Genomic DNA, 22995 nt, shown 5'->3' with positions numbered 1-22995 from the left:
TTAAATTTGAAATCATGGTGTCTGATTTGGCTCTCGTGGGTGGTCCTAATGTCATGGCTGAACACCAGTTATGTCTTATTATTGAGAGTCCTCTTACAGCTCAGGGCGCAGTGGTTTTGTTATGTGGACTAAGGGCACTTTGGGGCATTTTTAAATGAGTGAATCTGCGTTTTACAAAGTGTCTGTGGTCTCGGGGCCAAGCCTGTCCCATGTTGGAGCCCTGTTTGTGCCACTGTGCCTTCTCTGGAAACTGCTGCACGTAAAGCTTATCTGTGTACTGCAATTCAGGCGTGATCAAGCGCTCACACTTTGCTCTGGTTTGATTGTTCACGTCTGGATTCAAGTTGTACCCTTGAATAACAGCCGCTCCATACTGGAAAGGCTTTAAACCGGTGTCTTTTATTTTCGATGGGTCCACGGCGCCGCCATCATTGAGGCAAATATCGGCAAGTTTAGTCTGTAGCAATCTCAATTCAGCAACCTCTTCTTTCAGTTGTTGTCGTCCAATTACGGTGTTGAGTCTGTGCCAAAAAGTAGCGTTAAAATGCGAGTAAATCCGCCAATCCAGTGCGTTCCACTTTCTGATTTTGTCTGCGGTTTCCGGGGAAAGTTTGTGACGCGTGCGATCGCTGCGGCTGTTCAGTTTAAAAGACGCGACATCCTCCAGTGACCAGCAGAGGGCGTGCCTGAGCAAAACCATGGATTCGTCGAAATATTCTGAGATAAGAATGAGGTGGAAGTCGTGTTCAATGGCAGAAATAGCTGTGGAAACCTGCCGCTCGAGGTCCGGGGACTGGAAAGTGGCGTTGTTGTCGAAGCCGAAGTCAAAGGCGAGGATGTTGTGGGCGTAGTGGTTGTTGATGAGCGAGCCGTTGTACTGAGTTCCGCTGGAGTTGAAGAAATCGTCCAGTGTCCGTTTGCCGTGGAAGGCCGGGATGCTTTTGTAGTAGATGAATATGGACTCCATCATGGACACAGGGTTTCGCAGGATGGAGAAGTAGAAGGTGTCGCGGGGCATCACCTTGGCGACCTGGGAACAGACAGGAAATGTGTGTTTGACAGTGCAATAAAAGCAAGGATGACCGTTCATGCACCTGCACATGCAAATGAGACTATCTGTCTACTACTACAGTCACAGAACAGAAAAATGGCCATATATTTTCCTAAAATGTTTCTAGCTCACAGTAAGATTTTTGAGTAAAAAGATTTCAGTAAATATGTTTAATGTCAAAATGTAGAATATTCCTAAACATTTTCTGCTATTCCACTTATTTATTAACTTTCCATCCATCTTCTTCTGCTTATCTGGGGCCGGGTCGCGCGAGATTTAGTTGAAAAAGTAAATTTTTTGAATGTGCTATTTACACTTTTATTTGAATACATTTATGCTCTTGTATTTGTATTTACTTTCACTTTGGATTTACAATTGAGTACTTCTTCCGGTACTTCTTCCACCACTGCCCCGAGCAGTACAGCGTGGTCCTTCTCAGCCGGTCTGTTACAAGTCAATAGAGGATAGAATGTGTGATGCAGCTTTTGTTGGTTATTTCCCAAAGCTAAACTCACTCGACATTAGACACTCCTGCTGACTTTGCAACAAAACTGAAAACACTTTTTTTTCATCCTAGCTTTTACATAATTGCACTGTATATTTTACATGTTTACTGTTTAAGCACTTTGAATTGCAGTTCTGTACAAAAGGTGCTCTATAAATAAAGCTTACGTGGCATAACAAAAATGGTTACTATATTCATGTTTGGAGCCGCGTCACTCGCTCTGGGGCAGTGAGACCTCCAGCGCCGTAGGCTCATGTTTACTCTACATAAATACAGTTTGTCGAGCTCATTTAGCTGCTCCTGTCCCTCGCATCTGTTAGTGATCTTAACAAGCACAACATGTGGACCACACATGTCCACAGCGTTATGTGGAGGAGAAACTAGACTTTGTCATGGCAAAGAGCTCCAAGCTGCTTCACACACAATAACTTTTAATCAAATTTTAAATCTTAAATCTTTGTTTGATTCTTTTTGGGTAAAAAACAAGACATCTCTTGCGCTGTATTTCTTGCAGCACCAGTGATTTATAGTCATTGCAATGTTTTGTCAGGTAAATAGTTCTATATGTGGTGGAGAAGCCGTCCTAGGGTGTTCAAATAGGGTGTGGTCAGTTATGTCACAGGGTGCCATTATAAGGGCGCCTGCAACAAGTTACCTATACACTTTTGCAGTAGGTGACCTCACCATGTATTAAAATATACAAAAAATATCACATAAAAGTATATAAATGAGACACCAAAGTGCACGTATTTAAAATAAGTTCATCATTGAGTCCCTTAGGTGCAAGTGTTTGGAGTGTTTCGATCCAATCAGCTGCTCTTCTCGTGTCATGGTCGTCCTATGCCAACATAAGAAGTGTTGTCACATCATGGTGGGCATCGTTAAAATGTGCAGCCAGGGGCCTCTCCACCACATATAGAACCATTTGTCTGACGAAGGCCACGAGCCAAAACGTTGCGATGTATAAATCACTGGTGCTGCAAGGAATGTAGTGCAAGAGATTTCTTCTTTTCTAAGTTTGCCGAGCTCTCCTTCTCTTACACACCTGTTTCATTTTGGATGTGCAAGTTTTGCCTTTTTTTTTTTAAATTGTTTTTGTTGCTTTATTGGAGGCTGGTTTCAAAGGCGCCACGGACAAAGTATTTCATTAGTCCTGGTTTAAATCTCAGTCTCGACCTGCTTCACTGTAGTAGTTTTACAATTTAAAACTCAGATTTTGAGGCTGAGCTATTTTTCTATCTTTCCATTTTAACATGACCTTAAATGTATTCCTGTTTCTCTCAGTTTGTGATTAAATCCAGGTTTAGTTTAGCAGTTAAGTCCTTGTTCTTTGGCAGAACAAACCTCAGACTTCTTGAATCTCATGTGGTTGCACATGATGTGAAACTCGTGGAAGCGGTGGCTGGTCACTCCTTCCACAAAATGAGGCGCAAAGAAGAAAGGATAAAACAACTGGCTGTTTTTATTCAACGGCAGCGCAAAAGTCAGGTTCCTTCTTTCTCCAAAACGATACAAAATATTCAAGATGGTGCTGCTCGCTGTTTTATGGGTCTTCAAGAAAACAATGTGAGTCTTTGCTCTGCATTTCCCAGCAACGGACGACGACGACGAACTTGATGACATGTGTCTGGATTTCGTGAACGTAGTTTTGCCGTTTCTTTTGGTTGTGAAATGGACGGACGTTTTAGCAAAGTCCTGGTTTTGAAGTTGTGAGTCGGCTTCCTCGCTGCGCAGTGGTGTGAGTCCAGGCCCTTCGGTCAGGGCAGAACTGGACCAAAAGTTTCCCAAAAAGGAGTCCAGAGAAAAAGACTGCGGTTTGTTCTCGGTGAAGTGAAGGAGAGCCACTCCGGACACTTTGTCGTTTCTGAAATACAGACAAAAGAAAATTGTTTTAGTGTGGAATGCAGTACAAGTACATTGGTCTGACTGGTATAAGATGAGAGAATCTTTATTCGTAAAGTAAAATCCAGTATGGTAGGAATTATGAGACCAGAATAATAATGGACTGATGAAAATGGAAGATGTATGTACCATATTTTATAGGACGAAGCGACTCATGTAAATATTTAATGCACATTGCTGATTGAGGTGTGTGTGTGTGTGTGTGTGTGTGTTCAGAGTGTGGACATTGTGAGAGGTTTTCAGGTGTAATTGCATTGTAGACTTTATTCCTGTGAATCAGGGACAGCCAATGGCAACAAGCTATTCAGGCATAATCTGCAGCAGAACATCTGTTTTCTATGAGCTTAATGTCCCTGTTCATTGTCCCTTCAAATAAAGACTAACCCATCTAACTAACAGACCAATGTCCTTTGCTACTGTTATTCTCATTGCAGCCTTGCTCTCTGCAATGAATAGAATAAACTATATAACTGTGTTTTTGGGTGGGCCTTTGGATGAATACAGGTTTGAAGTGAATGTCACGATGTCTACAAACCCAGACAGAGCAGATTAAAGGTGATCGAAACCCCATTCAATCTTGGTTCTGTTTCCCTTTTGTTCTGTTTTTATTTTATTTTTGAGTCTTTTATATTTGTGAAAAGCCCATTTAGGGTGTCCTTGTACCACACCACTCCTGAATGAAGGATTACATCGATTTATCAGCCACTTCAGATTTTTCTGTGGTACATCCCATGTAAGGGCTTGTCCTCCCACGAGTGTCCCTCCTGCGCCTCAATGTCTGAGACGTTCACTGAGCACATTGTGAGATCTTTCCTTGATGTACTTATGGATTTTGGCTGTTTCATTCTGGACAGTGGCTCATTAGTCTTTTTCTTTCTTATCCATAAAGTCTCACTACTACCCCTCACATTCTCCATATCACCCAATCGCACATTAAGTTAGTGTCGTCACAGCCTCATTTACTAAGTGTTCATTTCCTGCAGTAATTACAGGGCCCGCACTTTAGACATTTCCTTCCTGTGGTCCATTCGCTCGGCATAGTCGTGTTTGAACCCTGGTCTCCCTTTTGATCAGTCTTAGTCTAGACACGGTCCTGACCCAGAAACACGAGCTGCCTCACAAATCAATATTTCATACAAAATCTATGGATCAGAGAGAGAGAGAGACGCAATGTGATACGTGTTTACACTGTGGCTGCGTGAGCGCACACAAGATCAAGTCATTATCAGGAACAAAAATGGCACAAGACTATGAAAGAGAACGTTATTACCGACCAAATTTAAAAGCATTTAATATATTCAAATGCATCTCTGTACTAAACTATGGAGCCAGCGCTATTTTCATAATCAATAAATCTTAATTTAATTTACTGTCATATCAATGACAATGAAATGGTTGATTATTTGACCAATTTTTGCTTTTGATTATGTTTCCTGAAAATACAGTTTGTAACCCATGTGTGTAAAACACCCATGAGTCTGTTTTAAAATGACTCTTATACATTGCATATCATGTTGCTGCAGCTGAAGCGGTTTGGTCTCTAATGAGGAATGAGCAGAAGTAAACTATTCCCTTTTGGACTTTTGAGGTTTGGACAAGTACAGAGAAGGAACAGTGAAAGTGACTTGAAGGATACTGTGTTTGAGTTGTCTGACAGGAGGCCTAGATCAGGGGAGTCCAAACTATGGCCCCGAGGACAAATGGGCCCTTAACCAATCATTCTTAGCCCTCGGGTTTCTTGAAGTGGTCCATATTATCCAGATCCTCGTCAGAAATACAAGTTTGAGATTCTCTACTATTATAGCTTCAGTAGCAAACATATTAGTGTGAGATAGACCTCATATTAAAGGCACTGCACCTGATTTTTTTTAAAATTTTATTTAATTCTCTTAACAAATTTTAACTGTCCACAGTTATTTTTCACTTTCTCACGTATTTCCGTGCCTCTTAATTATTCACTGCAATGAAATTATACAGTAAGTGCATTTCACAAGTTTCAGAAACACAAGCGAGTTTTGTCATCACAGTGAAGCTAACAACAACTAGCATGCTAACAGCGCACTTCCTGGCTTTTGGAGAATAAAACACTGTATGATTGCAGAATGACCTTAAGACAGGGGTACGCAATTATTTTCCTCCAAGGGCCATATTCGAATCCAGGCAAGTAGCAGAGGGCCGGCCCACAATCATTGGTGCAAACATTTTTTAATAATTCAATAAAATATGACTTTTCTGTCAAATATAGGCCATTGAATATGTAGGGTCTCAAACTACATGTATTCAGTTTATGATTAAGGGAGATTTCTTAGCAGAAACGAGACAAGACGGGGCACCAGGGTAAAACCCAAAGAGCTAAGATACGGTCCTTAATCGCGCTCGTTAAAAAGGTCTGAAGGGTGTTTCACGATTCAGGGACTTACACATAGTCTATTCAAACAAACAATAGTCAATAACTCTTTCGTGTAGTTTATTTATCCAAAGGGCAATCAAAAACACCGGAGCAGAAATGTGCGCAGGTAAAACACAGGTGATGTTATATCAGATTTGACAGCAAATTTCATGCAGATAATGTTAAACCAGGGTTTTGCCTTTGATAATCAAACGTGTCTATGCTAATCTATATCAAAAAGGGGGAAGTGAGAAGCTAAAAGGGAGGAGGAACAGCTGAGCTCTACCCAAACCACGCCACAAAACGGACCGCACGCTGAACTTGGCTTACGGTTTGTAGAGACTCGGTCCGGCTGGTCCTTGTCCGCGGACGAGGTCCGTAGCGAGGCGTCGCGTGTAGCGGTGTGGCGGCGAAGGTTCGTGAAGCGGGCTGCGGCCGTGGAGCGGTGTGCTGGCCGTGGAGCGGTGTGCTGGCCGTGGAGCGGTGTGCTGGCCGTGGAGCGGTGTGCTGGCCGTGGAGCGGTGTGCTGGCCGTGGAGCGGTGTGCTGGCCATGGAGCGAGGAAGGCAGCGGCGGCTGTGAGGTCCTTGGCGCCGGTGGCAACGGAGGCGATATCCGAGAGTTCCTTAGCGGTAGAACGCTTTAGCGGCGTGTTAGCTCCTTACGCGGCCTTTACTCAGATGAGAGCGTAGCGCTGATCCACGTAAACGGCGTAGATTACTTCAAAAAGAAAAGAAACGAAGTAGCAAAGAAAGTCTCTGTCCGGTTTAGCGCTTAAGCTTAGTTCAAGGTGGTTCCAGGTGGTTTCAGGTGGTTTCAGAGTCCAGGGCTGGCATGGCCTTGTCGACCACGTGACGGACGGATTTTTGTTGAGACAAAGGAAAAAGTGAAAGGCTCGTCCGTGGAGACGGCTCCCAAGAGAAGAGACAAAGTGGATGAGAAGAGAAGAGCAAGAGCAAGAGAGCGTTTCTAGCTTGGAGCGTCCTTTTGATACCTGGCCCGCAGGGCATGCTGGGAGCGAAAGGGGCGGGCGCTACAGCGAAAACTTCCTGGCCGAGAAAATAAAACTGGAGTAACGTAAATAATAATGGCAAAAACATTGAAACATTGAACCCTGTTTTAACATTTACACGTTAAACACTTTTGGCAGTTTGTGCACATTATTTCTTGAGGTAGACACATTTTACATCTTCTTTCACCTGTGATGGGCACTAGAGTTAAAGCATTGGGAATATAAAACCTCAAACAGTGGAAAAATACGTAACACAAGGTGAAACATGCGGTGTACGGAGTTGATTCGGACAAACATTCATGGCATAATCACATAAAACATAGTTTTCATCGGGGCATCCTCCTGTAAGACTGTGGGGAGAAGATCTGTTATCACAAAAAGTCACAGCAGCTCCCCTGCGGTGAGGGAGACAGAGAGAACGAAAAACCCCCAATGTTCAAAGAGAGATTTTCTGTTATCTGGCCGTGGAATGTCCATCTCCATTCCCCTACAAATATATATCTTTATTAAGGATACAAGTGCAGACAGATGCCTAAGGGCAAAAAAATAAAAATAAAAAATAATATTACTTTTAAAGTTTATAAAGACAAACGGGCCGTAGTTTGCCCACCCCTGATCTAGCTCTTTAGCCAATTACCCACCATCCTTCCTTTTGCCATTTAGGTCAGCCCTAATCAGCAGTAGTAGGAATTGTTTATTTCCTCCCAATGAACAATTAAAAAAATAACAACACTCTGACAATGATGAATAAGAACGTTTAATTTATTTCAGTAATCAATGTAAAAAATATTAAATAACATATTAAATCTGAAGGTGCTGATCTGAATCTCTAGTATTTACACTGCCCCGAGCTTGATTAGTCTTGTCCCAAGGAAGGAGTTTTGACCTGAAGCTGCTCCGAATTTGTTCATCTGGATGAAGGTCAAAATGTCTCAGCTGGACAAGGTGCTGCCTGGTTGGTTGGTGGACTGATTGTTAAAATAATTAGTTGGTTAGTTTGTGGTTTTCTTTCATTTTCCAAAGTTATGTCACATACAGAACCAAAGTAACTTGGCGTTATGCTCCCTCTTGGCAGCCCACGACCGTTCAAAGTAGGGGGCTTGTTCTTCCGCCGAGAGCCTACTCCATCGCTCCCCGACAATTGTGTTCACATGTGCTGAATTTCTGATGTTAAATTCCAACATGACTTTCTCCCTCTGCTCAGCTTTGTACAGCATGAAGGCGTTTGGAGGTTTCTTCATGTATGGCTGAGCATCTTTCCTTCTCACCCTAGAAATGGAACGTGATGTTTGCTGATCCTTTCCAGGCGCCAGTCTGCAGTCAAGTGGGCTGTCTTGAGGGGGATATTCGTTCTTCCTTGGTGCAGGGCCATGTGAATGTGAAGGTGGTGTTTGTAGAATTTCACTGTCAGTGTTCGTACTGACAGTGCCGTCCATCATGGCTTCAGCAGGATTTCTACAGCTTGAACTCATTGATCTGAGGGAAATGCTGCATTAATAGAGCATTTTGAGACTGACCCTGGTACTTTCTGGTTACAGACTGTTTCTGAGAGTGTGTTCCCTGGTCTAACCAAAGTAGCACTGTACACCTTGACTATGTTTGGATCGACTTGCAGCTGTGAGTCAGCTTTTTCCACAATGACCATTGTCAAAAACAAGTACCGTTCTAGGCTCAACAATGAACACCTAGATATGTTTCTGATTATATATGATGATATATGATTCCAACCAAGATTTAAATGACTGGCAGGTCAGCCACATGCTCATTTTTCTCATTAAAGGTAGGGTCCAGGACCCTATAAGAAAAGTAAAAGAAAAATAATTAAAAGAGAAAAGTTCAGAGAAAGGACTCCCCTTAAAAAAAGCCACTTTCTGAAGATGTGGACTTTTTTTCTGGAAAAGTAGGCTTTCATTTTTTTTTGGGCTGGGACCTTCTTATTTTAAGAACAAAGATGAGTGAATGTTAAGTCAATGCTCTATTTGCACATTTTAGTTTTTATGTTATTTAAGAGATCAATTAGTTATTACACTTTGCGCTTTTTAATTTTTTTTTTATTCTGAGGTTTTTGTTTTCTTTAATCTGAAATAAAGGCCTTGAGAGATAGTTATGCACCCAGTTCATTTCCTGCATTGGATATTAACAATAAGTATTGTTGAAATCAGATGAAAATGTCGACAAAAGCTGGACTTCGGTTCGGACCTTCTACTTGAACAAAATTTAATAACTGGACCTCAGTGACTTTTAATTGAATACCCCTGCTTTATACAATAAAAGCGCTATAAAACTGCGGATTTGGGTTTTACACAACAAAAGCACTGTAAAACTACGGATTGGGGTTTTACACAACAAAAGCACTGTAAAACTACGGATTGGGGTTTTACACAGCAAAAGCACTGTAAAACTCTATATTTGGGTTTAATACAACAAAAGTGCTGTAAAACTGCGGATTTGGGTTTTACACAACAAAAGCACTGTAAAACTACAGATTTGGGTTTTACACAACAAAAGCACTGTAAAACTACAGATTTGGGTTTTATACAACAAAAGCACTGTAAAACTACAGATTTGGGTTTTATACAACAAAAGTACTGTAAAACAATGAATTTGGGATATACACAACAAAAGCACTGTAAAACAACGGATTTGGGTTTCACACAACAAAAGCACTGTTAACCTGTTACCATCCACCTATGCGCCGGCACGCAATTACCAAATTACAAAAGTTCTATTACATCATCACTTTTATTTTCGTGGTCAATACCAGCAAGTTATACATCAATTTAAAGGTTATTTGCTCAACAAAACGAATATATGTCATTGATTTGCATTGAATAATTGCCAATAGTTTGTGAGAAGTCTCAACTTTACAAACCCATGTCCTACCTTTTTGCTGTTTATGACAGACAAATCTGCGTTCAATCTGAACATTCTTGTACTCTACTGTACTGTAGTCTGTCCGTAAGAATCCATAGAAAAACAATATCCACTTGTATTTTTCCTGAAGTTATCCGCTTTCGAGATAATGTCAAGTAAACAAAGTTTTCTTCTGTGAAAATATTCACGATGAACGCTCGTCCGGCAACAAATGACCTGTTTGACTTATGAGATGGTGTTTGGCATCGATCTTTTCTTGTTAGCTAAAGAATGAGACCATCCACAAAGATACAGCCTCTGCAAAAAAAAATGCGCCACTTCCAACGCACGTGGTTTCTCTGTTGACATCAAGATAGCGCATGCTAACGGTGACTTAGGGCTTCTTCACACAGAATCGTCTCTATTCACGTGTGTAAAGCAGTCAAGAGCCAGATTTTAAGCAATGCCATTTGGGTATGTCCAACCATTGTGCACCGGGCAAAATAGGTAGATGGTAACGGGTTAACCCAACTGATTTCTTCCATTTTCTTCCATTCCTGCCAGGATATCACCTTTGTGTTCATCTAAACAGGCCCAGGGTTCACACTGAGCGAGTATGAATACATTAAGAAACTATGTTACTTAATGTATTATATATACTGTGTTAGGCTATAGAGCAGGGGTGGGCAATTATTTTCCTCCAAGGGCCATATTCGAATCCAGGCAAGTAGCGGAGGGCCGGCCCGCGATCATTGGTTACACGCTTCTGAGCGCTAGATTTAACGTGTTTTGCATTGGTAGAATTGACACTTCTAAGTGTGCACCCTTAGTCACGGCAAAACGCGCTGGAGAAAATGTGACTCGCCACGGCAATTGTCGGACCATGTCGGCCTCGGTGAAACTGAGAAAAACAGCATTTTACTTTTTTTCCCCCAAATTTGTGATTTTCATTTTTTTGCAGAATGTGCTAGTTGAAGTTATGAATAAGCCCCTGTGTGCTTCAGATAACACTATTGGTTGTCTTAAACGTATACATTAAGCTGTTAAAAATGTGGAGTTTTCGGGTCTTTTTCCTGCTCTCCTGGGGGGCGTCACCTTTTTCTAGCCAACGTGTTGTTTACATTTTCCACCAATCAGCTGTGATCCGCATGGCTACAGCTGCGTGCTCCGTGTTTTCCTCTCATTACTCCAGACCGTCTGCAGAGCACAGTCTTCAGAGCTTACATTTCCTGGACTACATTGCAACGGAACTGTTTACTCAGGTACACTTTTACTTTACTACTAAATTATTGCTTTAACGCTGTGTTTTAAGGCAGTCTCGTGATCACTTTAGAATCTTACTTGTCTGCTCCGGTGGAGCTAATGCTAAGCTAACATGTTGCTTCAGTGCACTCTGCAATACGGGCTTAATGTGGCTACTTGCTGTTATCACCATGTTATCGGGTTATTTTTCGGCGTGGGTTGGCCCGTGGGTTGTGTGGGTCGTGCTTTGTGTGTGTTTTATGGTGCTAAACCGGCTGTTAGCCCCACAGCCCGGAGCTAAACGCAGCTATTCGGAGCTAAGTATGTCGGTGTAATCCCTCATTCGTCCAGGCGTGTTCCATAGTAGAAAAAGCTTCAGTTGTAGTCATCTGGACTCAGTTTGAAAAATAGACGTTTCGACTCTCATCCAAGAGTCATTGTCAATAAAAGAATTTAGATTGAGAACTCCGATATTAATACTGTTCTGTGGTAAGACCCGCCCATTGGGAGGAGCCTTCCTGAAGTAGAAAGAGTTGTTTGTTTCAACAGAAACTCCCCCCTTGTATCTACCGAGCTAGCCTATTCAGAATCTTAATGGGCTATTAGAATCCTCTTTGTCTTTGTGAGACCCTGGCTCAACCACCCTGAGTACCTGATTAGCATCTAAATGTCCTGGTCCTGGTCCTCTACCTTTCCAGGGGTTCAGTAACCCATTATAAATAACAGGAAGATTAAACCTTAGCCCTCCATTTCTGTTTAAAGAAGGTCTTTCTTTTTTAACAAAAATAGCTTCCTTGACTCCTCTTTCAAACCATCTTTTCTCCCTGCTTAAAACCTTCACCTCACCGTCTTCAAACGAGTGATTAGAGGCTTCAAGATGGAGATGCACGGCACTCTGTGGTCCTGAACTTGTATTTCTTCTGTGCTGATAAAGCCTCTTGTGTAGAGGCTGTTTTGTCTCACCTATGTACCGTTCTTTACAGCTTTCTTCACTGCATTGGATCGAATAAACTACATTGCTCTGTTTTTGAGTCGGCAACTTGTCCTTAGGGTGAACCAGTTTTTGTCTTAAAGTGTTTCCTGGTTTAAAATAAACAGGGACTTCGTGTTGTCTAAAAAATCTCTGCAGTTTTTCCGACAGGCCAGACACATAAGGGATAGAAACACCCTTCCTTCTCTGTTCAGTTTCCCTTTTGTCCTGCTTCTTGGTTCTCTTCACTCTGTTGAGAGCCCAAGCGGGGTAACCACAGGCTGAGAGGGCATTTCGGACATGTTTTTCCTCTTTCTTCTTGCCCTCTGAGCTGGTGGGCACACCTTGAGCTCTGTGTTGTAAGGTTCTGATCACACCCAGCTTGTGCTGTAGTGGGTGGTTGGAACCAAAGAGCAGATACTGGTCCGTGTGTGTAGGTTTCCTATATACTTCTATTTGGAGTTTCCCGTCCTCTCCTCTGATCGTGGAACAATCAAGAAAGGCCAAGCGATTCTCCTTAGCGTCTTCTCTTGTAAACCTGATATGTGGGTCCACAGCATTGATGTGATCAGAGAAGGTTTCCAGCTCTTGTTTCTTGATTGTTACAAACGTATCATCGACATAGCGGAGCCACAGTTTTGGGGCTATGCCTGAGAATGAGGACAGTGCCTTCTTCTCAAAGTGCTCCATGTACAGGTTGGCCACTATGGGAGAGACGGGCGAGCCCATGGCACAGCCATGAAGCTGTCTGTAAAATTGTCCCCGGAATTGAAAGTAGGTGGTGTTCAGACAGATGTCCAACAGTTTACATATGTGTTCAGGTGTCAGTTTGGTCCTTTCCTGTAGGGTGGTGTCTTCCTGCAGTCTGATCCTCACTGCTGCTACTGCATCAGAGGTCGGGATGCAGGTGAACAGGGACACAACATCATATGAAACCATGAGGTCATCTGGGTCCAGTTGGAGATGTTTCACTTTATCCACAAAGTTGTGCGTGTTTTCCACATGATGTACCGAATTCCCCACAAGCGGAGCCAATATAGTTGTTAAATGCTTGGCCACATTGTAAGTGATGGAATCTGTGCTGCACACTATGGGTCTGAGTGGAACCTCCTTTTTGTGTATTTTTGGAAGGCCATAAATGCAAGGCATGGTTTCACCAGGATACAGTCTGTAATACAGAGGCCGGTCTATCACTTCCTCTTTTTCCAGCCTTTGTAAACAGTCTATCACTTTCTTCTTGTAGCCATTGGTCGGATCTCTTTTCAAGCGCTCGTATGTGGTCACATACCACATACGAGCTTAATGTGGCTACTTGCTGTTATCACCATGTTATCAGATTATTTTTCGGCGTGGGTTGGCCCGTGGGTTGTGTGGGTCGTGCTTTGTGTGTGTTTTATGGTGCTAAACCGGCTGTTAGCGCCACAGCCTGGAGCTAAACGCAGCTATTCGGAGCTAAGTTGTAAGCTAAACTTTGCTATGTTATCGGGTTATTTTTCGGCGTGGGTTGACCCGTGGGTTGTGTGGGTCGTGCTTTGTGTGTGTTTTATGGTGGACTAAACCGGCTGTTAGCCCCACAGCCCGGAGCTAAACGCAGCTATTCGGAGCTAAGTTGTAAGCTAAACTTTGCTATGTTATCGGGTAATTTTTCGGCGTGGGAAGAGAAAAAAACTACAACTCCCGATACCACTTCTGGTCACGTGGCTTACGTACGTTGCACGTCACGCACGCACTGCGTCACTCGAACCAATCACGCGCTTGCCTGGCCATTATCAGCTTTCCTGTGTGTCTCGGTGTTGGGAGAGACAACAGGACGGCTGAACCAGGTAAGCTTTGCGACTAAAACACCCGCTTTTAATCACTTTAATGTGCGCCGGTTTTAAACTTGAGTGTATATTTATGTTTTGGTGTGCTGTTCTGCAAGTGTTTTGCTTTTACGAGCCGTGTTATCTCAAGTGAGCTAGCTAGCCCCGCTAACCGAGGGCAGATGTCCCAATATCTCCGCGTTTTTCATCTTAAATACACCGTTAACGTCACAATGTGAACTGTTATCTGTGAAGCGTGTTATTCCCATATTACTGTTAACCCTAATCCTTTTATCCCCCTTTTCAGAATTGGCAAAGACACCCTGACTGACATGACCTGTCTCTACGTGAAGTCTGCTAAGGAGCGTGGTAAGTGTAAAACATTATTTTGGTGATTTTCGTGTTTTAATGATTAGAGTATAATTAACCATAAGCAACATCTGTTTTTTCAGGTGAGCCTGCAGTTTGTACATCAAGCTTCAGATCACTGTGGAAACAGCTTCTCCAACACATCAGAAGCTGCAGGCCACGCACAGATCATCAGATTATCAAGCGAGCATACATGAAGACCAGGGTTGACACTTTGGAAGACATCGCTGAGGTTAGTTTATATTATTTGACTACTGTAATGTGTAAACATTAGCCTGGCAAAACTTCAGTGCTGCTCTCTGCTTAAGATATGTTTCTTCTGTTCTCATTTTTTTACATTGTCGCCCTTGTCATCAGGTAGTGGAAAACGGCTCTCCTGAGTCTCACCTCAATATCCCACAGCTTGTTGGAACGGCGGATGGCAAAGTGTTTGTCAAGAACTTGGACTGGCAGAAGCATCTGAGTCCCTTCTTCAGACGGTTTCCAAAGATCAAGAGTTATCAGCACTTCAGTTATTTATATTGAAACTCTCACATTGTGTTAAAAAAAAGAAATAGTTAATGAGTGTTTTATGTGAAATAGTTTGCCATTTCTTAAATGTCCTGTTATTTGTTTACAGCTTTGATGCCAAGAGCCGAGAGTCACAGCACAGAAGAGTGCACAGACGAAGAAGAGGATGAGGATGTGATCTCTGATGTAATTGGACTCTGGTGGTGTACATATCATATCTATTATCTCATATCTCATATATTCAAAGCCATGGACCCGTTGCAGTTCGTATACCTGGCCCTGGCATCTGTTTATAAGAGTTCTTCTATTAAGAGTGTTTTTTAAACTTCCTATAAGTTACTGTCCTTTCCCCCTGTATCTACTGCGTTGTAACATTAAAGGCTATCTTATCTTATCTTTTGTTGTTTGTGTTGAATCATTCAGTGCACCATTGTTGGTGCACTGAATCACCTGTGAATTATGTTTATCGACAAATGCAATGAACCCTATTCTGATTCTGATTCTTTGATTCGATTCAGGGCCTTTTGTAATCAAAGTATTTCCATTTTAATATAGTAACTTCTAATTCTGATTCAAGTCCAGTTACCATCAATAACAACACTCCTCTTGAGTCTTCAGTGACAGCTGTAGGGGGAGGTGGTGTCAGTGTGACAGGGGGGAGGGCTTATCTCAATGAGATGCAAATGAGCCTCGCCCCCCTGTGACTCTGGGCTCGCTCCGGTGAGAAACTTTGGAAGCCGTTTTCTCAGTGAATGGGTTTGAGAGTTGTATACATTCAAATGACCACAACTTACTCAAATATGATCAGATCTACATGAGTGAGACATCATTGGAAAGCTTTGAATTCACACTTTCAGAATCTGTGAATAACTCAAAATGTCTCCGGGTAGACATGTAACTGGATTGGCCACGTTCAGTCACAAATGTGGTAAACGGGTTTAAAATGTGTATCTGCGATATAAAAGCGTTGGCACGGTGCCTAGCAGACAGCGAAATGGGCGCGCGCATCTTCTCATGCTCTCCCAGGGCCGCGCGCAGGGTCCGTCACAGACTCCAGCAGGGAAATTTGCTTCATGCGCTCTTATCGTTTGACTTAATACCGCTTTTTATATTTAATTTAATGCTATTTTGACTTACCACCGACAAAAAAATGTTTTTTTACTTGGTATGTTTGGTGGACCGTATTATAAAGACAAACGGGCCGTATGTGGCCCGCAGGCCATAGTTTGCCCAGGTCTGCCCTAAGAGCTGCTATAGCTGCTATACTGATTCAGCGGTGTGGTGAGTTGTAATTTTTATGCACTTATTTTTGCCATATTTATCTGGCCGGTCGGTGAAAATAAAACTTACATTATTCCGGTCCATGGTGCACAAAAGGTTGGGGACCCCTGCGATATCAAAATGAAAGATCCACAAATGCTGGACCACATCATTATTTGTTTGTTTCTTCTCAAAAAACATATAATTTGCACATTTTGCACAGGATGTTTATTTCTGTTTACACAAAACCTGTTACTGAACACAATGGAAATGTGCTCTGCTTCCTAATTTGATCATCGCACAGTAAACAGTGTGGATATACCTGGCTTGGCGAGCTACAAAAGTCTGAAAGGCGATGCAGACCAGGACCAAGACCAGGAGGATCCAGAGAGAGTGTCGTCTGCTGCACAGAGCTCGGCGCACACAACTGTAACACAAACGGAAACGCAATCAGACAAACATGTATGATATAAATAGACCACAATTTACAACATTTGATTGTCTTAAAATTGAAAGGTCAAAAGTGGTCACAGAATAGATCAGTGTTCTGTAGTATCTTTGCTTAATGTAACTTTTCTGCCATAGGTGTTATTACATTAACTCAATAAAGACAAGAAGCAGTTACAGGTCAGATCTGTGGAGAGACATCTCCATTCAACGTAACAATGTGAGTTTTACAGGTTATTTTGAGCAATAAAACAATGCAACAATTACAGTATATAAAGTATATATTATATATTTCCTTCATGATATTGGTCCAATATCTGGATGCAATTTGAATGTACAAAAAACTTAAAGTCTCTCTTGAGATTCAAGGTCTGGATTACAAAAGGTATAAAAGTCTTTCATTAGATTGTAAAAAAGATGATCACATATTAAAGCCGCGGTAGCGGCGATGATGGCTCTCGCCTTCCCGCGCGACCGCCTTCCCGCCCATTCATGTTTTCTGCTGCGTTTGCGGCGTACCAGACGAAGCTCAGTAATTTACCGTTGATGTTGTTGTTGTTGTTGTTGTTGTTTTATGGCGGTTGGCATCCGAGTGTTGCATTACCGCCAGACTTTATTCCTCAGACTCTGTCGTAGTCCGATGATTGCGTAGTTGTCTAAAGAATAAAGCCTAAAGAATTAAGTCTAAAGAATAAAGCCAAAAGAATAAAGCCTAAATAATTAAGTCTAAAGAATAAAGCCTAAAGAATAATGTCAAAAGAATAATAATTGTAACGCTAATGCTAATGCTAATGCTAAGACCGCGGCACAAGAGGAAATGTCCCATCAAAATAAAAGAGGAAGAGGAAGTGAAGGCATGCATTGCGCCCCTGCTGGTCAATTGTGAAAATACACAATATCCATAATCCAATTTTTTTTCATGACGTCTCGAGGAGAATATAATCCATGAGTTTCAAACAAATCAGACAATGTTGAGTTTTTCACACAATGGGTAGGGGGCGCTATAGAGTAAATTTGTTACGTGGGTATTTATTTCCAATCAGATCATAAAAATGCATTAGTGAGTGAAAGAGCTCCATAGATCAATTCCAATAGGCGTGACTTGTCCTTGAAAAAACAGGAAATTAAGCCTTTTCTGAGGGCGTGTTACGCGGAGACCGTAAAGAATATCAACATTCTTTTGGATGTTTATTCAATTTCAATGTCTTTAGATGGACAAAAAAGGACAAGTACTATTTTGAAAAAAAAAAGTCAAGCGTGGCGGTGCCACTTTGATTCGACATTGCTGACTTCCTGTTTATCATAGAGCGATGCTGCCAGGTGCGTTTTCCTCGTCAAAGGTCAGAGGTCAAAGGTAGCTCTATCACTCTCCCAATTGTCATGTGCCTAGGCCAAAGATTAGGGGTTTCATGTTTTTCCTTTTTGAACTATACTTACTATAATCAAGAAATCAAAAAAGTAATGACCACTATAACCTAGAACTAGAACATTCAAGGGGAAGGCTTTAAATAAATACATGCTTTAAAAGCCTTCTTCTTCTTCTTCTTCTTCTTCTTCTTCTTCTTCTTCTTCTTCTTCTTCTTCTTCTTCTTCTTCTTCTTCTTCTTCTTCTTGGGGAGGGGGGGAGAAGAAGAATAAAGTCTAAAGAATTTAAAGATTAAAGTCTAAGATGTACAAGTACAGTAGGTGATGCGTCTCAAAGACAAAATTCTCAATACTATGCTCTTAGTGTCCTTATGTTTGATTCTGGTAACGCGACAAAGTCTGAGGAATAAAGTCTGGCGGTAATGCAACACTTGGATACCAACCGCCATAAAACACCAAAGAAGAAGAAGAGAAAACACAGTTATAGACAGAAAACAGAGAAAGTATTGTACCCCAATTCAACTAAACTAAAGACAATGGGGCAGTTGCTTGCCAGAAGGAGGTGCAGGACCTCTGAGCAGGAGAACAGTGCCAAATGTGCAGGTATGTTAGGAGAGCTGAGGGAGGAATTTCAGACACAAAATGGAGTAATTCATGGAAATCTCTTCAGGTTGATAAATTGTAGTTTAGAAATTACCTGAACATAGGTATTGATTCAAAAAGTTTCACTTTCACTAATGATCTTTTTGTGTTAGGTACTGACACCTACGTCCCTGTGGAGGTACGGACGAGAAAACGGAGGGCCGGGGGTCAGACTGAGGTGGAACGAAAAAGGTTAGAGGGTCTGTCTGAGAGCTTGTTAAGATCCTCTCTGGAAAGACTGACAGTCTTGAGGAAAAGGAAGGCCGAGTGTGAGGCTGAGGTTAAACCAAAAAAGGCAAAATTTCAGGCCTGGAAAAGTTCTGAGGACGAACTGTATGACGTGACCTTCCAGGTCAGCACCAGCAGAGCTGATTTCCAGTCCAAATACCGTGAGATGTACATTCTGGGCGTAGGAAACTTTGGATGTGTGTTTGCGGGCGTACGTATGCAGGACGACTGCCCAGTAAGCATTTATCCGACTTATACCTCAATATCCAAAAATATAAAGCACTAATATTTGATAACTGTTACAGGTGGCCATTAAACACATCCCACAGGACCTTGTGTACTATAAAAAAGTGGTAAGTTAAAGAATAGACCAGGGGTGTCCGGCCCACCAAATGTTTTAATCCGGCCTGCAAAACAACAAAAGCAAGTGCCGAGGGCTGAGAAGTGCCGGCGTGTGGTTTTGGGAAACACATGGAAGAAAGAAAGGAGACAGTTTTGTGGACGTTAGAGCTGTGCTAAAAGTGGCACTAATGTGGAGCTGACCACAAGAAAACAATCTTCTGTGATGATGCTCTGTGAGGAAAACTTCCAAACCAGTGCAAACCGTGACGGATCAGGAGCCACAGGTAAAAAACCCAGGTCAGAGTCTAATAAAGTCTCCGGTCATACGTGTACTTTTGGGCTAGCGCTACAGCCACGCCCCCTTTTGGGTCAGCAGCCATGAAGAGAATTTGGTGAATATTTGTAATTGAATTCAAATATTCACCAACTTCTCCATCCATGGCTGCTGTGTCGCCAGAATCAATATTTTGTTGTATTTTGGAGCAAAACTATAACATTTTAACAATTTGCATCTCCCGTGTATCTGTTTACACAATTTGTTTTCACCCAAAAGGGGGCGGGGACGTTCTGGTGGCACAGAAAGTGATATATGACTGGACACGTCTATGAAGGCAAGGCAAGGCAAGGCAAGGCAAGGCAAGGCAAGTCTATTTGTAGAGCACATTTCATACACAATGCAAAAATGCATTAAAATCACAAAGAATTTACAGAAATCACAAAACAGTTTAAGAAATAAAAGAGAAGCCTGTCTCACATCTTCAGGAAGACTGTTTCAGATTTTAGCTGCATGAAACTGAAACGCAGATTCCCTGAGGTCCTCAGAGTCCGAGATGGTTCATATGGCACTAACATGCACAAGATGTACTTTGGTGCTAGGCCAAGGAGAGACTTGTACACAAGCAGAGCTGCTTTAAAGTCTATTCTCTGAGCCACAGGGGGCAGTGCAGAGACCTGAGAACAGGACTAATGTGATCGTACTTCCTGGTTCTAGTCAGGACCCGAGCAGCAGCGTTTTGGATGCACTGCAGCTGTTTTACAGCTCGTTTGGAGAGGCCAGTGAGCGGCCGTTACAGTCTAATCTACTGGAGACAAACACATGGATAAGTCTCTTCAAGTCTGGTTTAGACACTATATTTTTGATGTTGGCAATATTTTTAGATGCTGTTATGGATTTGATGTGGCTGTTCAAATCTGAGTCCATTATCACCCAAAGATTTCTAACTTGATATGTAGGCTTTAGAGCAAGACTCTGGAGGTGACCTGGTGACACCTTTCTCGTTGTTTCTGTGGGCCAAAAACAATGATTTCTGTCTTGTCTGAGTTCAGCTGGAGAAAGTTGTTTTGCATCCACAAACTGATCTGTTGGATGCAGCGACAGAGTGAATCTACTGGTCCATATTCACCTGCCGACAGTGAAACATAGATCTGAGTGTCGTCTGCACAATTGTGATAGGACATGTTTTCGCTGCGTATCAGCTGACTTAACGGCAGCATGTAGAGGTTGAACAGAAGGGGTCCAAGGACTGACCCTTGGGGAACCCCACAGGTCAGGGTCATGTGGTCTGAGACACAGCTACCAATTTCAACAAAGTACTTCCTGTCTTCCAGATAGGACCTTAACCAGTTTAGGGCAGTGCCAGTGATGCCCACCCAGTCCTCTAGTCTCTGTAAGAGGATCCCATGATCGACAGTGTCAAAAGCAGAACTCAGATCTAACAGAATTAAGACTGAGGCTTTGCCCGTGTCAGTGTTCAGGTGGATGTCATTTATCACCTTGACAAGAGCAGTCTCAGTGCTGTAATGAGGTCTAAATCCTGACTGGAAAGCATAAAATGAGTTGCTTATTAAGAGGAAATCTGTGAGCTGTTGGTAAACAACCTTTTCAAGGACTTTGCCCCAAAATGGCAGATTAGAGATGGGCCAGTAATTACTCAGTACTGCAGCATCAAGACTGCTCTTCTTTAGGAGAGGCTTTATGACCACAGTTTTCAAAGACATTGGGAATATGAACGACGAAGACAAAGTGAAACTGCCATGATCTCTGACTGTCCACACTAATGTGACTGTAAATACATACACAAAACACTCATTTTGTTCATTGAATAATTTATCACTAAGATAAGCATAAGAGTGTTTGAGCAGCAACAGCCAACATGTGTGATATCAAAATGTCATATCAGAAATCAAATCACAAGACCATATTTCTGTTCCTGCTGCTGAGCATGAATATTGACTCATAATATTTCACCTGCTGCAGATTTGTGCAACCGTTTCTACATATAACTATTACTAGGCAATATAAAACTATTGATAATATTTGTTTTACGGTATGTTCGGCCCACGACCCAGCTTGTTGAAATTTGGTCTGTAGCCTAAAATAAGTTTGACACCCCTGGAATAGACCGTTTATTTGATTGGTTGAGTTCTCCAAAACAAAAATATATTACAATAACTTTGTCTCTGTGCTGTCAGGTGCAGAATGGCGTTGAGTATAACCTAATAGATGAGGTAGCTCTCATGGTCAAAGTGGCCCAGGGCCCCTGTCCTGCCGTAGTTCGTATGCTGGACTGCTATGAGCTCCCAGAGGAGGTCATCCTTGTGATGGAGCGGCCCTATCCTGCAATGAACCTGGTGGAATATAAAAAAGCCCAGGGAGGAGTGCTGGAGGAGGAAGAGGCCAAGGTGATTCTGAAGCAGATGGTGGAAGCCTCCATCCAGATGCACAACAGCGGTGTTTTCCACCGTGATTTAAAACTGGAGAACATTTTAGTGGAGATGGGCCACACGGTCCCCAAAGCCTGGGTCATTGACTTCGGCTGTGGATGTCTCGTCAAGGAAGGCACCTATGATTACTATGCAGGTATATGTATGTTATGTATGTTATATATATGTTATCTCGTCTTATCTCCTTTTATAAATTGGCCACTGTTTTCAACAGAAATGAAAAAAACTTTTTTGAGGTCTAAAACATATTGTGTGATTCAGGGACCAACAGCCTTGCCCCTCCTGAGTGGTATTCCTCTAAGGCATACAGCGCTGAGCCCACCACAGTGTACCATCTGGGTACTCTCCTCTATGACCTCCTCCATCAAAAGTACTTTATGACACGCGGCTACCTGAGGAGGAAGAGGAGGGTCAAGACCGGCCTGTCCAAAGGTAAGATACTTTTAAAACATACAGTACGAGCCCATGCAGTTACAATAGTTTTTGTGTAAAAGCATAGTTTATTTTGAAATACATTAATAGTTATTTTGCAACACGACTGGTATTACTTATACTTTGTTCGTTCATCTTTTTAATACAACTAGAAGTAATTGTTCTTTAGTTTGCCACTCTAAATGTTTAAACTACAACAACACATATTTTATAACACTATTCATTTATTTGTAAAATTCACACATTTTGGATACTTATTGTGTCCTCGTGTGTTTTCAGAGTGTCGGGACTTTCTGCAATGCTGCTTGGCCCCGGACCCTGTAAAAAGGGCTTCTTTTTTGAAGCTCCAGAGTCATCCTTGGCTCCATTAAACCATCATTGAGCAGTTACTGTTAATTCAAAGATTCTGCTGTAGTGATCTGGTCAGTGTAATCACTCATTTGTCCAGGAGTGACCCATTGTAAATACAAAATCCCCTGTTATAACAAAAGTTTAGACTATCCCACGTTTCCCCTTTGCCATAATGGTTTGACCCACTTCACTTCACCTGTGCGCGCCGCTATATTCCAGATTCCAGACCGGAACCGGAGCGGTTGATCTTAACTTTAGATCAACCCCCCGCTAACTCACGGAAGTGATGCAGCGGAAGCGGACGACGAAAAAATAAAATAAAAACAAGAGAGAATTATTCAATGACATTTCCAATTTGTTTATATGACTAATAGCATTCTGTTAACTAGGATCACTTCAGTTCTCATTCTATGTGGTGATTTTATAACAATATTTCATGATTGTGATTAAAAAGTTGGCCTAATCTATTATGCCTGCTGGATATAACTGGATAAAAGGCACTCGGGCCATGGATCTATGACTAGGGCCTATTAAATTAAGGTGGCCTAACTTTCGATTACGTAACTGGGGAAACAAAATTTCATAAAATTGTAGGCCTGA

General features: G+C 42.1%; 3 protein-coding genes across 4 annotated transcripts in view; 2 read left to right on the top strand and 1 right to left on the bottom strand.

Moving 5' to 3' along the window:
• LOC140368441 (serine/threonine-protein kinase pim-1-like) overlaps positions 1-22459 on the top strand; it is a 44915-nt gene extending 22456 nt beyond the window's left edge. For both annotated transcript variants that reach the window (XM_072455482.1, XM_072455490.1), the window contains exon 5: positions 22324-22459. In XM_072455482.1, the coding sequence (XP_072311583.1) occupies positions 22324-22415 (92 nt within the window). In that variant the 3' untranslated portion in view covers positions 22416-22459. The remainder of the gene's footprint in view (positions 1-22323) is intronic.
• Positions 18-3400, bottom strand: gal3st2 (galactose-3-O-sulfotransferase 2). Its single transcript, XM_072455315.1, has 2 exons — positions 2901-3400; positions 18-1030 (listed from the first exon to the last, which is right to left on the bottom strand). The coding sequence occupies exons 1-2, from the start codon at positions 3177-3179 to the stop codon at positions 101-103; spliced, it is 1209 nt and encodes a 402-aa protein (XP_072311416.1). The 5' UTR covers positions 3180-3400; the 3' UTR covers positions 18-100.
• On the top strand, positions 21333-22111 carry LOC140371999 (serine/threonine-protein kinase pim-2-like). The gene is made up of 3 exons (XM_072459245.1): positions 21333-21748; positions 21874-22044; positions 22107-22111. Exons 1-3 carry the CDS (start codon positions 21406-21408, stop codon positions 22109-22111), a joined length of 519 nt encoding a protein of 172 aa, XP_072315346.1. The 5' UTR covers positions 21333-21405.
• Positions 22460-22995: the final 536 nt, after the last annotated feature.

This window comes from Eucyclogobius newberryi, unplaced genomic scaffold, assembly GCF_026437365.1.
Source record: "Eucyclogobius newberryi isolate DKJ021-1_F unplaced genomic scaffold, fEucNew1.0.hap1 SCAF_10, whole genome shotgun sequence".
Lineage (NCBI taxonomy): Eukaryota > Metazoa > Chordata > Actinopteri > Gobiiformes > Gobiidae > Eucyclogobius > Eucyclogobius newberryi.
The sequence above is the reverse complement of the archived record's forward strand: the minus strand, read 5'-3'. Positions and strand labels throughout refer to the sequence as shown.

What these genes read in the sequence shown, in the direction of transcription:
- LOC140371999 (XM_072459245.1), top strand. Translation starts at nt 21,406, where the DNA reads ATGGTCAAAGTGGCCCAGGGCCCCTGTCCTGCCGTAGTTCGTATGCTG. An exon ending in CACCTATGATTACTATGCAG is followed by an intron (nt 21,749 to 21,873) that starts GTATATGTATGT and finishes TGTGTGATTCAG; the next exon opens with GGACCAACAGCCTTGCCCCT.
- gal3st2 (XM_072455315.1), bottom strand. Translation starts at nt 3,179, where the DNA reads ATGTCATCAAGTTCGTCGTCGTCGTCCGTTGCTGGGAAATGCAGAGCA. An exon ending in TGAGATTCAAGAAGTCTGAG is followed by an intron (nt 1,031 to 2,900) that starts GTTTGTTCTGCC and finishes GTCTGTTCCCAG; the next exon opens with GTCGCCAAGGTGATGCCCCG.